General features: G+C 38.3%; 1 protein-coding gene across 2 annotated transcripts; it reads left to right on the top strand.

The window, feature by feature from the left end:
• Positions 1-4,622: 4,622 nt before the first annotated feature.
• LOC106093275 (RNA exonuclease 5) lies at positions 4,623-6,986 on the top strand. Of its 2 annotated transcripts, none has more exons than XM_013260327.2 (3): positions 4,623-4,680; positions 4,751-4,966; positions 5,039-6,986. In XM_013260327.2, exons 2-3 carry the CDS (start codon positions 4,790-4,792, stop codon positions 6,866-6,868), a joined length of 2,007 nt encoding a protein of 668 aa, XP_013115781.2. In that variant the 5' UTR covers positions 4,623-4,680; positions 4,751-4,789; the 3' UTR covers positions 6,869-6,986. The 2 variants fall into 2 exon arrangements, with proteins under 2 accessions (XP_013115781.2, XP_059216799.1); XM_059360816.1 differs by having other exon boundaries at positions 4,674-4,691.
• The last annotated feature ends 10,659 nt before the right edge of the window (positions 6,987-17,645 follow it).

Raw genomic sequence — 17,645 nt, 5'->3', positions numbered from 1 at the left:
CGAAAGCAGAATAGAATACCAACCCTTTAAAAGGCCTAAACATAATGGGGACATTGAGCTTTGGTTTTGAGCGTCGCGTTGCAAGCATGCAACTCTTCACATAAATTTCACAAAAACAACGAGGAAAAATAAGAACATTTTCAACTTTGACGCTAGAAACCGAGCGTCGTTCGCTGTTGCCACAATTGAAGCAGTTTTTTGGTCGTTAAAGTTGGAAATTGTTTAACTTTTGCGAGTTGCTATTTTACCATTTGTTCACAGAGTTACATTTTTCAACGCGACGCTCCTCAACGCACTCATTCTGTTAAGGAATTTAAAGGCAGGATGCCCTTATAAGGTGAGGTCATGCGAACAGATGGGTAAATTTTTTTTTATTTTTGTTTTGAATTTGCAATAAATCTAAATATCAAATGCTTGTTAACACAGATGTAATTTTTTTTCTAAGATCTTAAAACGATGTTTTATTTGATCCGGTATTCCATACATAAGCAACAAAACAGTTTGATTATTGATTTGTTTTATATTCCAATCTAGCGGATTCGCTAGCTTATGTAAAAAATATAATGCTCTACCCTCTAAATGCTTTGTACTTTAAACGTTGGCAGCTCTGACACAAATCACAAATAGTCAAATATCAACAAAACAAGTCTTTTTAATATTAAATAAATGTTTTGGCAGTTCATAAATGTGATTTTACTAAATTCCTAAGCAATTTTTGCATTCTAGATTTTTGCATCATTGAATAAATATATTGCTTCTTCCGCTTTTAGATTTGTCATTCAGATTGAATGATGACGGCGACAAGATTAGCCGCTTAGCGAATTGGAAATAGCTTTTTTCTTCATACAAACTCATGGCGAAACAATTTAAGGTGGTCTCATTTGTACAACAACCACAAATCATCCACCATATTGTCTTCAGGCTGATCGCCGTTTTGCCAACAAAGAAATTTGTGTGCCTTTGTGTATAGGTTTGTGTACATGAGCAGAGAATACCCTCCAAACATTTGGAAGTGACTTTCTCACTCCCTCCCAGAATTATCACTTTTTAAGATCCTTTTTGTATGATAGTGTAGAGATTTCATGATTTAAAACAACAAAATACATTATAATCAACTGTTCTTATAATCAACTGTTATTGTTAAAAATTTTAAAATAGATTTTTTGTTGTTGTTTTGGACGCTAACTCAAAAAACCCCACACAAGAGAATCTATGTTTACTTAGCCTACTGCAATGAAGAAAGACCCGTAGCACAGAGGGATAGCGTACCCCTCACAATCTTAAGGTTGGCTGTTCAAATTCTAGTCAGGGAAAATCATTGCAAATAAAATCTTCGACTATTAATCTCGATTTGAAAAAGATATAAATTTGAAAGAGAAATAAAATTAAGCGTCACTCCAAAAGGTAAAAAAACAATAGGCAAAAAAAAAATTTTTATTAATGACGTTGATAATTGAATTTTAGACTTTTTTAGTCACTCATGGGTTTATATCGCCAAGTGGCACGTTTCCTCCTGTACAGAGGTACTAATTAGTAATTCAACTTCCTTGAGAGCAGATTTAGTGACTCGCACGATAAAAAATGTTAGCAGGGTATGCGGGAAAGAAGATAACAACAAAGAGAATGCAAACAAAAATCTGATGTCTTAATACCTTCATAAGGCTGGTACTATATTCGTTTTTAACCGATTACTTTTTTAGATAAAAGATTTTAAAGCAAAAAACTGATTTCATTTCAGTAGGACATTCCCACATTGCATATGGTAAAATTTTAATAAAATTGTTATTTTATCATTGCTATTTGCGTAGTGTTCAAAAAAGCAATCGCGAAAAACACGCGCTGATAGAAAAATTACGGTCCTTTGGCATTATCACCTGGTATTATTTTGCTCGCATCATTGGCAAAGATTTGTAATACCGTTTGGTACCAGTTCAATACCAGACAAAGGAGGCTATTAAGAATTGAAGGCGTCACATTTGTATTCTTGTCATCGTTTCAGAAGTGTTTTTGTGCTTTATACAAATAAATAAAATGTTTTAATAAAATTTGAGTGCGTAAAAACCTGTTCAAATACTCAAAAGCGGAGCAAATGGAAATAGTACAGATTCTGAGGACATTATATATCAAAAACATGTTAGTCTCTTGTGTGGAAAACGATGCTGTGTTGGTGTATTCATATGAAAACCACTTCTGGGAATCAATGGACATGGAATCAATTGTTGAACACAAAGAATTGAGGTTGGTCGAAATAAAATTAGATTAAAGTTATTTTGAAAGTTTTTTTTTTTTTTTTGTTCATTAGGGGGTGGAATAATCAATAACGGTGTGGTACTAAAACCAATAACAGATTGGTATTAAAACCAATAACAGATTGGTATTAATACGGTACTTATCATTTTAAGTTTCATTCAAACCATCCGGTATTGTTTTTGTACCATACGGTGTTGCTTTTCTGTCAATACCGTATCAACTTTTCTCTGGGTGTGGGTTTCAAACGGTGAAAAACGAACATGGTACCATCCAAAACTGAGCCGGTTGTTAACAGCAGCTCGTGTGAGACCACCTTTTTGAATCCGCCTTAATACAAACTATGCGAGAAAATCCGCTTAAGGTTCTATCACACTGCATGTTCTTGTCTTATGATATGCCATTTTTTATGTATTATTGGTATTTCATTATGTGTGTCAAAATGTCATTTTACATACGATTCATCATTTTTGCTATCACACTAGTATGTTATTTTTGTATGACATAACCTAAAAAAGGGAGCAAAATCTAACTTTTTGTGGATACAATTTGTTAGGGTAGGTTAGGTTGAAAAGAAGGTGCAGATATTAATCCGATCCATGGACATACACCTAAACCAGTAATCGGCTTGTTGTGAACTCAAAATACAACAAAAAGTAACCTCGAAAAGAAAATCTAAGTTAGAATTCCTAACTTACTTGAATTACCGTGCTACTAACGAAATCCATAATTGGTTTCCATGCCACTCCCCTAGGTTAGTTTATGTCTTGTATAGTGTCTCCACCTAAGTGCCGGTATATATTAGACACGAAAGCCGGGCAATGACAAAGGAAATGCTCCAACGTCTCATCATCTTCCCCGCATGCCCTACACATGCTATCACTTGCCGCATCGATTTTACATAAGTGAAATCGTAGTCCTATATGTTCCGTCATGATACCAATAGCTATACTGACCTTTTTCTTGCTTCCTTTCAGTAATAGCCGTATCTTCTCACGATCTGGATCCCCCCATAGGATTTTCGCCGTCCTACCGACCGTTTCGCTGTTCCACAATGTTGCTTGCGCCTTCTTCGCCCACTCCCTTAACTCGGACAGCATCGTCCCGAAAGGCTTCGGGTTAACCAAGTTTATTACACTGCAAGACTGTTCGTGACCTTACCGTCCTGGCTGTTATTGTCCTAATGGCAATTTTATTGTCCGTAAAGATGTTCACACTGGACGTCCTCGCGTTAGCACCACACCACTCAAACACTCTGTGATCGCCCGGATCTCTGCCTGTAGGGCCGTATTATGGTCAGGCAGTCTAAAACAGATCTCAATCCCTCGGTTCTCAATGTAGACCCCCAGGTCTACTCTGTCCTCTAGCTTTGATCCAATTGTGTAACATGATCATGTAAAATATTTTCTGTGTGGATATAGTTGTTAATGGTTAATTATTGGATGAAATATGTTTGTCATTAGTTTGTTTGCTAATTGCTTTAACGTTCGAACCCGGGGTGTGGATATAGTTGTTAATAGTTGATTAATGGATAAAATATACCATTAGTTTGATTGCCTTTAACCGCTGAACCTGGGGCTATATTCAAATATGGTCATATCTGCACCACATTTGCCAATAATGTGTAGAGGTCTTCCAAATCTTACTGCTGCAAATTTCGTAGCAATCAGATAAGAACTTCGACTTTTATGTACTCTGTACCTAATAGTTCAAATCTGGTTCACATTCCCTATATGGCCCAATCTGGACGATATTCAACAAAAAAGGTTAATAGGTACCAAAACACTTTGTTTCAAATTTCATCAAAATCTCATGAAAAATGCTCCTTTTATGGGCTCAATACCCTATATCGGGAGATCGATCTATATAGCAGCTATATCTAAATATTGTCTGCTCTGGATGGTGCTCAAAAAAATGTTTAGAGGGGTACCAGAACTCGTTGTTCCAAATTTCCTCGAAATAGGATGAAAAATGCTCCTTTTATAGGCTCATTACATTATAGCTGAGTATTCTGAAAAAAATACGATTTTTGCAAAATTATAAATACGCAGATTTTGGGCGTAAATGGGTAAGTACCCGTGTATTTACCCAATTTACCGGGTAAATACCTTTTGGGTATTTACCCATCTCCTATCTCTAAGCATTCCGCCTGAAAAGCTGAACAGAAAACTCACTTTAAGCTAGCGAATCCACTAGCTACCAAATAAAACACCCCAAGTGTATTTTATCTTTTTCGACGTCAACGCTACGCGCGAAATGTAGCACAACGCTTGTTCAGTTTCGGGCTTTATGTCGCCGGTTGTCTACACGTTGCATTTGCAGTAACTCTTGAGCAGCAAGCAGTTGTTATCGATATATATATTCCATCTTCTTTTGTTGATGTTGTTGTATTAAAATCCACATGTTCTTTTTTATTTACCAAATAGCTCTTGGGTTCGTGTAAAGTAAATGTTACTTCAAAATTACAACTTAAATCAATTAAGTGGATGTTTTTAAATTGTAGCAGTTACAAAAGAGACCAACGCTAGTACATTGTTAAGGGATGCATTCATTGAGCTCCAAACAACTTGCACGCAAGGAGAAAAAGAAAAAGAAGTTGGCAGCATTAGCCAGTCTCGTCAAGTCAAATGATCAGGATCGAATAGAGGAGATTATGACTGAAAGAACGATTGAACCGAGTAGAGACAATGGTGCTGAAAACGATGATGGTTTCACCAAGGTATGTTCAATTGTGGCAGCATTGCCTCTATCTCTTGTTTTTTTAATGATTTGCTTTATGTCGCCAATACAGGTTACACACAAGAAGAAACAGGGTAAAAAGAAGGCCGATTCCAGTAATGTGGACGAACCAATTGTTAAGAAACAAAAAACGTCAAAGACCCTAAGCGATGCAACCGATAGTGAGGAAATGCTGAAACTAAATTTGACCGAAGATCAATATAAATTGTTGAAGAAGGAACTGCGTGAAAGGAAGCGGGCTTTAGAAAGTGTACCCTATTTGAGGCTCAGAGAAGCTGGAGAAAAGGCCCTTCTTATCGTCGATGAGGCACAAAGACAACCTTTATTTTTGACTGACATTCAACACTTGGTAATGGCGGCATTGCTAGGCAGAAAGTCACCGTGCAAACCTGAACGTTGGTGTTTTTTTGACGAACCTGATAGTCTGTCCCATACAGTGGTCGTTTGTCTGGATGGTTTGTCACTCTTCCATTATCTCTCGAATAAGGGCAAATTTCAAAAACTTGACAACATTTTTGAATCGAGCTTGGAAGTTATTATGCCGCAAAATGTTAAGGAAGATGGGTTTGTTATGGCCGAGGAACTAATACAAGTTCCCATGACAAATGTGCAGGCCTTCGAGTATGTCAAGACCCATGGCTCTCTGGAAGCAGCCATTGAATTGAACAAAGATCCAACCTTGATAATAAAGTCAATATTTCCCGTAGAAAACAAGGAAGTGGTGCAAGATTTACATCCCAACGACAAATTTCCCAGGACAAAGCTCCTCTTATCCGCCTTGCAGATGATCGAGGAGGGCTATCCTATGCCCCTGCGTGGGGAGCTAAGCAAACAGTACAATTCATACATGTTGACACGAAAGCAATATGCTCCTGTTACGAATCGCAGTCCTCTCTTCGGTGTAGATTGTGAAATGTGTCACACTTCAAGTGGGGTAAATGAGTTAACTCGCATATCAATAGTGAATGAAAATCTTGAAACCGTTTACGAATCTATGGTACGGCCAGACAATAAAATTATAGACTATCTCACACAGTTTTCGGGCATAACAGCGGAAATGATGAGGACTGTTACCAAACGTTTGTCAGAAGTTCAACATGAAGTTCGAGATATTCTTCCCGATGACGCCATATTGGTGGGGCAATCGTTAAATTGTGATTTGAATGCAATGCGCATGATGCATCCGTACTGTATAGACACAAGTGTTTGCTTTAATTTGAGTGGTGTGAGGAAAAGTAAAGCCAGATTGCAAAAGTTGGCTTTTGAGTTTTTGAAGGAGACCATTCAAGAACATGCTTCCGGCCATGACTCCACAGAAGATTCCATCTCTTGCTTGAAATTGGTAAAACTAAAGTTAGCCAATAGCTTGGAATTTGGCGATGAAGTACTGATACAAAAGAAACGACTTCAAGACATAATGTTGGCTGCTAGTGGCGAGGCAGTTCGTAATAATATGCTGGCTCACGCTTCAAAAAGAGACCGTCATACTGCTATCATAACGTCAAAGCCACTGCCTTCGATTGTTCAAAATTTGATTGAAAAAGCCGAACAAGCCTTTCCGGACAATGCAGTAAAGCCGGTTCGTGTGGATGAAGTTAATTCAAACAAAGAGGCTGTGCGAAAGTGTCGAGAAATTGCTTTGGAAAATGCTTTAACGATATGTAATTTGCATTTTACCCCTGAAGATATGCTCGCTTCCACGTTTGAGGGAACAGTGGAGAATATAAACAAATGGGTAGCAAAAATCTGGAAAAGTATGGCACACAAAGGACTTCTTGTAGTACTGATGGGCGGTGCGAAAGAGTGTTCTACTGGTATGGCAAACATCGCCATTAAGCGAAACGTTGCTGATGTGGCTTTTGATCACCATTTGACTATTTAGTTTGCTGAAGATGCATTTACGCTGGATGACAAATGTACAAAAAGCACTAAAATTTGTATTTTACGTCAATAAAATTCACCAATCACCAGTTAAAACAATATCTGTTAAAAAAAACTAATTAACTTTGTTTTTCTTTCATATTCTCCATCTTAGGAATGGGATGTAATAATCTTGTTTTGTTTGCAACAGCTCGAAATGTCAATCTGAGTTGATATAAAATACATACATATTTTTGCTCTCTTTAAAAATATACACAAATATAAATATTTATACGGGAACGATTTCCTTTGCCTTAATTCTTCCAATTTTGTTAAATAAAAGTTTGATTGAATTTACTAAAATTTCTATCAAGAAAAAAGAATCTCAAGTTATTTTAAAACTTTAAAGCATTGGGTTTTTGAAAATATACGCAAAGATGTGGATTCGAAAACCGGAACAGGCCGTATAATTCTGTTGAAAAGAAGTTTAAATGAATTTATTAAAATTTCTATCCAATAAAAATAATCCCAAGTTTTTTTAAACCTTAAAAGCATTGGGTATTTAAAAATATACGCAAAGATGTGAATTCGAAAACCAGAACAGGCCGTATAATTAGGAGGTAAGGAGCCACCCTGATGAACTGACTTATGCAGCCATCAATATCGGCAGTGCATGCGGTAGGATTCCACCATATTATTGATCCCTAGTGGAGGATCTGGCTAATGAGCGAATTTTTCGAACATGTGTGAAACTCTGAAGAGAGTCCATCCATACAAATGATGAGCTGCGAGTTTAGAGGGGACATCTTTATGTTGCGGAAGTATCCACACTCCCTAGGAGGGCGCAAAGCTCGACCCGGTGAGAAAGATGAACATCCCCAAGCTCACAAAGAAGACGGTCTTCATCAAGGGATGGGCAGTAAATTCGCGACGGAACGCATATTGGGATACTGGGCTAGCAAAACCATGGTTTGGTCACAGAGAAACGGAACTCTCCTTGTGGTTGGTATCATCAAGTCTCCGTGACAAGTTTGGCTGAGACTAAAGGCATGGAGCCCTAGGGGACCAAGGCTGTCTTTTTCAAGATTGGGAAGATAAGGATAGGCAGAGATCCTCATATTGAGACATCAGGCCGTGCAGTGACAGGTGAATCAACACCGCCCACTGGCTACAGTCCAACTAAAAAAAAACAACAACAAAAATTAAAACAAGTAAAAAAGCATTAAGTTCGGCTGGGCCGAACATTGGATACCTACAACCTTGGGTATCATCATTTCGTTAAAATCTGGTACGGGATGACTACGACGGGTGGCACCGGCTAAAAGACTCAAGCAATGTGATGCTTGATATGAGAAGGTGAGTTATCGGCGTCTTTAAATGACCGTTGGCGATCGGTCCAATGAACCGAAACGGGCTTTTGAGCTTTACGAGGATCGCTATATCCACATTTAATTGCGCAAAATGCACCATTATGAATCTGCAGCAGCTATATCGACATTTGGTTCGAATTTGAACCAACTCGTCACAAATCATTCTTCAAAATTTCAACAAAATCGGGTAATAAAGGGGTCTTATATGGGTTCATATGTGATCCGATCTGCATCATATTCGGGGAGGATATTTAATTTCAGAAAATTGGGTAAAAATTACCTGTCTATGGGAGAAAGGTCCTCAATCGGAGGATCGATCTTTATGGGGGCCATGCCATGGTACTCGGCCTAGGACCTGCGTTAAAATTTTAAGTTATATATTTTCCCCAGAGTTGTCAACGTCGGATGCAACAGTGATGAGACAGGGAGACGGTGGAGAATATCTGGCATCACTTTATCTCTGTTTCGGCCCTCCGACACCGCCACCCACGTCAAAGCTGCAACGGCTGGTGAGGAAGGCAAAACAGACAGGAAATGAGGTACTAATACGGTGCGGTGCGAACTCTGACTACATTACTTATTAACATTAATAAGAGGGTCAAAGCCCTGGCAGAATTCTTGTATACTAACGATCTAATAACACACGGCTCAAAAAATACAATAAGATTATCATGCGGCCAAACGTGCCTCCTGGATGCTTTTCTGCGAACAGGTCGATAGCGTTAATGACGCCGCTAAAATGAAAAAAGTTTCTCTCAAAAGCCCATGTCAAAACAAAACGACGTGGGAGTGAGAGCAGAGACAACGGAGGACATGTTGAGGCTTTTGAAAAAGACTAATTTTCTCCAGGATACGACGGGACTCACGGAGCCACCGGAATCTTGGAATAATGAGATTGATCGAAGGCTTATCATTACAGAATTTATGTCGAAGGAAACCTTGATGAGCTTCAAGCCATTTAAGTCACCTGGACCTGACGGAATATTTCCGGCGCTACTACAGAAGGAGGCCAACGATCTGGCGCCCCACCAGACTGATATCTTAACAGCGTGCCTAGGACTTATATATATATATATATATATATATATACATATACTCCGAAAACCTGACCAAAGTCCTACAGACCTAGGTCTGTAGACAACAACCAATCCTATGGCAGCTGGTTGTACGTACCGAAATGCCCCGATGAAGTCCTTCAACGGCAAGGGCTGCCGCCTCAGTGTACAACACGCTGCTACAACAACAACCACCCTTGCCTTCAGCAAGGCTAATAGAAGCCTTACGTCCTTTTTAATCAAAATCATGCAACGTATTGTGGACACTGTGAGAAAGAGTAGGACATCCAGTGAACTGCTCCAATAAAACAGCATGACTATGTCAAGGGAAGGTCGGCGGAGACCGCTCTGCACGAGGTTGTGCAAAAAATAGAAGAATTCTTCGATGCCACGACGTACATATTGGCGGTATGCATTGACATCGAGAGGCTTTTAACAATGTGCGGACCGACACACTGATCCAATCCTTAGACCAGTACCAGGTGGACCGGTACTATACATTGTGGGTCTCATGGCATAAATCTGACGTGGTTAAGGGTGCAAAACGAAATAAAACACAAACAATTAACAAATTTATGAATATTTTTAATTTTGCTTCCTGACACGTCACTTATATTTTTTCAAATAAATCCAATTTTTCTGTACAATGTAAGGAAAAGAAAATGACAATCCAATGCCTACTCAATCTTTTAAATAAATTTTTTAAAACTCAAAAGTGTTATATAAACTTACAAAGAAAATGAAAACTTAACTAACTTTGTTAAAAATAAATAATTTAAACGATTGAGAATAATAAATGTGGATACACCACAGTACCCCCTCCCTAGTGAAAACGAAATTTATACTCCAGAAGCAAATGATACTTTCTTTCCGGGTCGTAATTTCATTGTTGACGTTCCTTGTAAATTGCTTGAAGTATCCGGAACTTGAATTGGCTCTGATTCATTTAAGAGATAGGCTGGTTTGAGCCGGTCGATGGATATAACCTTTTCATCCTGGCCTCGTCTAATTTTGAATATCTTACTATTCCGCGAAATTACTTGAAATGGGCCTTCGTAGGGAGGTTGTAGAGGTTTTCGAACTGCGTCATTTCTTACAAAAACATGTGAGCATTTCAGTAGATCCATGGGTACAAAAATTGTATGTTTTTCATGTCTTATTCCAGGAGTTGGTCTTATATTTTGCATATTATTATGAAATTCATCGATCCAATTGTCTGAATATTTGGAGTTAACGTTATCAAATATCTCACCAGGAAGTCTGAGGTTGGTACAAAAAACCATTTCAGCAGAAGAATAACCAACATCTTGAATAATTGCCGAGTGCAAACCCATCATAACTACAGGAAGAATTTCTACCCAATTCTGCGACTTGTATGACTTGATAGCTGCCTTCATTGTTCTATGCCATCTTTCAATTTGGCCATTGCTTTGCGGATGGTAAGGTGTTGCATGGGTAACATTTACTCCTAATAACCGCGAAAATTCTCGAAAGAGAGCAGATTCAAATTGTCTTCCCTGATCGGTTGTAATAGATGACGGAACTCCATATAGGGAAACCCAACCTGACAGAAATGCTGAAGCAACGGCTGTTGCTGTTATGTCTGTCAAGGGTATAGCCTCGGTCCATCTGGTAAATCTGTCAATACAAGTGAGAACATACCTGAAATTTTGACATAGAGGTAGCGGACCAACCAAATCGATGCTGATGTTTTGAAAAATTCCGTTGGTAACTCAAAATTTCCAAGAGGACTCTTGACGTGGCGATTAACCTTTGCCTTTTGACAGGATATACAACATTTGGTCCAAACATGCAGGTCCTTAGATATTGATGGCCAAACAAAACGAGTTTTAAACATGCTTGTTGTTGCTCGGATGCCTGGATGAGATATTCCATGTAGTGATTCAAAAAGAGGCTTGCGAAAATGTTTGGTTATATATGGTCGTATTGCTTTTGTTGACACATCACAGTAAACTTCAACATTCGAGCCAGGGACAACCTTTTTTTTCAAGACAAGAGATGTGTTAACTTTTAGTAATTGTTGTCATTCTATGTCGGACTCTTGCGAACGAGCCAATTCGTTGTGATCCAAAGGTGATGGTAATGATACTGCATCCAATCGAGACAATGCGTCTGCAATGCGTCTGTGTTATCTTTTCCGGAAATATGTCTTATGTCGACAGTATGCTGTCCTATGTAATCAAGGTGTCGCAGTTGCCGTGGGATTGCCTTCTCCGGTTTCTGTTTAAATGCATATATTAGGGGTTTGTGGTCTGTGCAAATAAAGAACTCTCTTCCTTCCAAAAAATATTGGAAGTGTTTAAGGGCTGAGTATGCTGCGAGAAGTTCTCTGTCATATGCACTATTTTTCATTTGAGACGAGCTCAATTTCTTTGAGAAAAATGCTATGGGTCTCCACTCACCGCTAATAAATTGTTGTAAAACTCCACCCATTCCTGTATCCGATGCATCAATCCACAAAGATGTCGGAGCATTGAGTTTTGGATGAACAAGTAGAGCTGCATCAGCTAATGAGTTCTTGCATTTCTTGAAAGCTTCAAGCAAGTCCTCTGTCCATTGGATCTTTGCGTTCGTTCCCTTTTTATTTCCAGAACAGATTGCATTAAGTTTTGACTGTTGATGTGCTGCATTAGGAATAAATCGTCTATAAAAATGTATCATTCCTAAAAACCTTCGCAGCTCTTTTTCAGTTTCTGGCAACTTGTAGCCTTTGATTGCTTCTACGCGGGATGGCAGAGGTTTGGTACCATCTGAATTGACTACATATCCTAAAAATTCGACTTCTGCAACTCCGAGCACCGACTTGGAGTAATTAATAGTAACACCAAACTCTCGAAATCTTGAAAATAATATCCTGAGATGTTCCAAGTGCTCCTCTTTGTTGTTTGACGCAATGAGGATATCATCTATATAGGCGTAACAGAAATCCAAACCTTGTATGACCTCGTGTATGAAACGCTGAAAAGACTGAGCTGCATTACAAAGTCCAAAGCTCATTCGAGGAAACTCAAATAACCCAAATGGAGTTATAATTGCAGTCTTAGCAATGTCAGATTCTTCAACTGGTATTTGATGATATGCTTTAACAAGGTCCACTTTACTAAATATTTGCTTACCGCTCAACATGTGTCCAAAACCGTGTATGTGAGGAACAGGATAGCGGTCGGGAGTGGTAACAGCATTTAAACGGCGGTAGTCGCCGCATAGACGCCACTCTCCATTTGACTTCCGGACTTGCCCAGGAACTTTTCGAAGGACGACATATACCTTGTTGCAGCTCAAATCAAACTCACGCTTTACAATTTTGAGCTTCTCAGGGGACAATCTTCGTGCTTTTGCATGAACCGGTGGACCTTCTGTGTGGATAACATGCTTCACAGAATGCTTTGCTGGTGAAATACGATTGTCACTTTGCGTCAGTTCAGGAAATTGTAGAAAAAGCTTACAAAATTCTGAGTTTTTTGAAATTGATTTTACAGAATTTAAAGATCCCGAAAATAACGTTGCTATACTTTCTGATCTGGACGTATTATCTATCAGACGATTGTTCTTTACATCAACCAATAACCCAAAGTGGCTAAGAAAATCAGCGCCAATTATTGGTCTGTTAACACTGGCAACGATAAAATTCCAGGTAAATTTTCGGTTGAGGCCAAGGCTTAAGGTAAGAGTTTTTATACCAAATGTTTTAATAGGGGACTCATTAGCTGCTATTAATTCAAGACTTGATGGGTTTTGGCGTTTTTCAGTTGAGGTAGCCGGGAATACAGATACATCAGCACCAGTATCGATGAGAAACTCATATTTTGGGTTTGTATCACGAACAAAAAGGCGACATATCTGTTGGCAGTCCTCATCCGTCACCGATGATGAGGAGCCTTTTTGTTTTCCGGAGAACAATTTGGCACAAATGATCAGGGCTGCACACATTTGGTAGCACGATCACCAAACTTATAATGATACCAACAAAAAGGTTTATGATGTGACTTACTCTGTGACCTGCCTCTTGATTTTGATCGGCTTCTTGATTGATTTGCGAGTGCCTCGATCTTCTTGGTTATTTCTTCAATTTTGGCTTTTAAATCCTGAATTTGTGTCGACTCTGTCGGTTTTCTTGAGGATATAGCACTAACATCACATGATTCTGCGGTTTCAGAAATCTTATCGGCCATAGCCGCCAAATTGCTTGAAGATTCACTGCTTACCGATAAAATTGCTTGAGTTTGCTTCGGAAGTCGTTGCATCCAGATAGATTTTAAAAATTCATCCGAAACCTCACCAGAGGCTAAACAGATCATCTCACGGAGTAATGTTGATGGTTTTTTTATCGCCAAGTTCCATTTCACGCAACAAACGCTTCAACCGCTTGAACACTCTTCTTTAGCGTTTCATACATATTTGTTTCTGGTGGATTGAGAATAAGGTCTCTTACCTCCGAAACAACGCTTGCGTCTATGGAACCAACAATTGTATGGAATGTGGTTGAATCGGATGTTATTCCAGATGTTATAAATTGGCTTTCGACATGTTTGAACCATAATGCTGGATTGTTGCGCCAGAATGGTGGAATTTTCACTGAAACTCTTAAAACCTCCACTGGGCCTGTTGGTAGCGGGTCATTATAGAGTTTGACGTAATATTACCATGAGCCAATGGTGAATTCATTCCAGGAATGATTTCTTCAAAATGATTATCTAGGGCTCTGCTGGCGTTTCCGGTTAGCGAATGAAACATTGTCTTATGTGCTTTAACGTGTAGTCGGGGTCACCAATTGACGTGGTTAAGGGTGCAAAACGAAATAAAACACAAACAATTAACAAATTTATGAATATTTTTAATTTTGCTTCCTGACATGTCACTTATATTTTTTCGAATAAATCCAATTTTTCTGTAACATGTAAAGAAAAGAAAATGACAATCCAATGCCTACTCAATCTAACATATTTTTTAAAACTCAAAAGTGTTATATAAACTAACAAAGAAAATGAAAACTTAACCTACTTTGTTAAAAATAAATAATTTAAACGATTGAGAATAATAAATGTGGATACGCCACAAATCTAAAGGAAGAAAGTGGCACTAGGCACGGGGTCATTTTATCGCCACTTCTATGGGTGAACACTATAAATGACCTTTTACGGATGCTGACTAAGGTGGGATTTGAATCCGTCCGATGTTATAATATTTCTAAGGGGTATGGATCCGAACCAGCTATGCAAAACTGTCGAAAGGGCATAAAGGCAGATGGCATACGATTGTGCATACTATAGCATATGGGTCTCAATGCTAATCCAGGGAAGACCACGTTTCCTCAATAGAACGATTTCGATATATGACAAGGTCAAACACTTAGGAGTGATCTTGGGCAGGAAACTGAATTGGAAGTGTCTCATTCAGAAGCGTACCGCGTCACATTCAGTAGCGGTTCTATACAGAAAAAAAAAATAAAAATTGGTTTCAATCACGAAATTAATTGATCCAATTAACTTTTTAATTGAAACTGATTCAATCAGTAAAATAATAATAATAATCATCACCGTTTTTGAAAAACTAATTTAAAAATTTTCCATTAAAAATTTTGCATATTCAATTAAAAAAACTGTTGAAAATTTCATTTAATTTCTTTTAAAAATTTTCAATCACTATTTAATTGGATCTATTAAAAAATTATTGAAAATTTTTGAAATTTTCAATTAATATCTATATGCGGCACAGATGTTTATCTTCTGGAACATGAATTTGAGGTGCATTGTTTGGGCAAAGGTCCGTATAAAAAAACTCAAAAAAAAAAAAAATCGGGTGGCGGGTAGGGGAGTCCTTCATCGGCAGCCCTTGGCCGATGAAGGACTCCCCCGGGTTAATCCGTCTGCCATGGTATTGCTATAGATTTGCCAAAATTGAGGATGTAGGGTCTTTGAGATCTCCTTCCCGTTATATTGTAAGTAAATGATTGAATAAATACCCCATTTTTCGTTTTGGGTCTAACAATTACAAATGATCAAGAGCAAAATTCGCTGAAGTCGATACCAAAAGTCGGTTCTAAATGATCGTCTAATCGGCATCAAATAGGAAGATCAGTCCGGATTTGGCTCATTTGCAATCTCAACTGATGTACATCAAAAAGAATTGTGAAATTTCGCCTTTAATCGATAAAAATTAGTGAGATTTCAACAGAGAGACGGATCCTTAAAATGTCATGGCGATCGAGAATTTATTCGGTTCTCACACCAATATTTGATTTGGAAGTGTAAAAAACGGAATCCCAAAATTCGAGTCTCCCCCCTCCCAAAGGAAACATTTACCGAGGGTTGTTATTAAGGCAAACGCAGCGATCTGGATGGGGTCAACGGTAGGAACTAGAAGGCATCTTCCTACTCCTGTTCCTGTGGCATCACAATAGACGGAAACGTCTAAGCGAGTCTGATGACAAACTGCCTCTTAACACTAACCTAAGGCAAATACAACAACTCAGTCGAAACTTCCATTCTTAAAAATTGTCTCTTTCAATGTGAGTACTCGACCATAATATATATCGGCAGCATATTTGTACAAATTCGACTTCATGAGACTAGACTAAAGGGCGCAATTTTTTTCCGATTTGTATGAAATTTTGCGCAAAGTGTTTTGCTATGACTTTCAAAAACTGTACTGAGTATGGTGTATATCAGTCCATAACCTAAAACAGCTGCCATATAAACAGATCTCCCGATTAGACTTCTTGAGCTTTTGGAGGACGCAATTCTTATCCGATTTGGCTAAAATTCTACATTTATGGTTTGGTATGAATTCCATCAACTGTGTTAAGTATGGTCTAAATCACTCTACTTCCTGATATAGTTACCATATAGACCGATCTCCTGATTTGACTTATTGATTCTTAGACGGCGCAATTCTTATCCGATTTGGCTGAAATTTTGCACATATCGATTTGGTATGACTTCCAACAACTGTGCTAAGTATGATCTAAATCGGTTCATAACCTGATATAGCTGCCTTATAAACCGATCTTCCAATTTGGGCTTCTGAGTCTCTTTAGGGCGTAATTATTATGCAGTTTGCCTGAAATTTTGGAGGTAATATTTTCTATGCCTTGTACGGTATGGCAAGTACGGTCCATATTGGTCAATAACTTTATTTAGCTCATTTATATTTAAAAAAGTTATTCAAAGAACTTGACAAATGCGATCCGTGGTGGAGGGTATATACGTTTCAGCCCGGACGAACTTAGCACGCTTTTACTTGTTTACACTACTGTTCACTTTGAGAATTGAAATTTCACCTTTACTGTGTAGTTAAGGTAGACGAAAATAAGTGTATATTAATTTAACAATTGGTGGAGTGCGGTGAAGAAAAAATGCAACATACAGATAATACAACAGGTTCAACAGATTGTAAAGGCATAGAGGGTGTGGTGACGACAACTCCCACTCGGAGACCACTCTAGATATTTTGCCCATAGACAAACAGATTAAGTATGAAGCAGCTGCTGCGTCTTGTAAGTCAGAATATCGCGGTATAATCGAGACGATAATAGGAAATCCAAATAGAATGGAAGAGGTTTCGAATGGGATACTCAAGACGACACTTGATTTCGAGTGCGAGGCACTGCTGCGGCATAGTTTTGGATAATCTCAACATTCGTTGTTTTCGATATTTCTAATAATAAATATCTTCAGTATCGATAATATCGTTAATTTTCCATCAGACTTCAGACGATAATGAGAAGTAAACATCAGGAAATCCAATTATGTTTATAGAAGTAATATCAATGCTCAGACCGAATACATAAAACCAAATTTAACAAAGTCAGCTGGAAGTCATTAGAGATATAATTCTACGAAATTTCCGCCCAACCTGATGAAAATTGCACATTCTAAGGGGGTAATGTATCTTAGAGGATACATTCTGGGTCGGATCGCAGATCCCTCTGGACGCACGTCACCTCAGTCGCAGAGTTCCTGGATCTGAATATTCAACAGAACAAAGCAGACGAAAGGTAGAACACAACATACTGCTACAACAAGTGAAAGCATGTGTATGGCTTATGTGCGACATGATGAGATATTGGAGCATTTCCTATGTCATTGTCCGGCTTTCGTAGCTAAAAAACTCCCGTGGTGAATTTGTTGAATTTCGTTTAAATTTCAATAATCAAAAAATAATTTAAGCAAGCACCGTTCACAAAATTCGCGCTCTTGTTTTTAGCATGCTACAATTTTTTTCTTGGGTATACAACAATACTAAGGCATTCAAGTAATTTCTCTGAAAAATGTGCTTCCATTTTTGCGTTTGTTTTGAGTCTTTCCTTTGGCACATGCGATTTGTGGATGTCCATGCCAATCCATTGTTTTAG

Source organism: Stomoxys calcitrans, chromosome 1, assembly GCF_963082655.1.
Source record: "Stomoxys calcitrans chromosome 1, idStoCalc2.1, whole genome shotgun sequence".
In the NCBI taxonomy this organism is placed as follows: domain Eukaryota; kingdom Metazoa; phylum Arthropoda; class Insecta; order Diptera; family Muscidae; genus Stomoxys; species Stomoxys calcitrans.
Note: the sequence above shows the minus strand (reverse complement) of the source record. Positions and strands in the feature narration are given on the sequence as shown.

Coding starts and splice junctions, on each gene's coding strand:
- LOC106093275 (XM_013260327.2), top strand. CDS start 4,790: ATGCATTCATTGAGCTCCAAACAACTTGCACGCAAGGAGAAAAAGAAA. Junction 4,967..5,038: donor ACGATGATGGTTTCACCAAG/GTATGTTCAATT, acceptor TCGCCAATACAG/GTTACACACAAGAAGAAACA.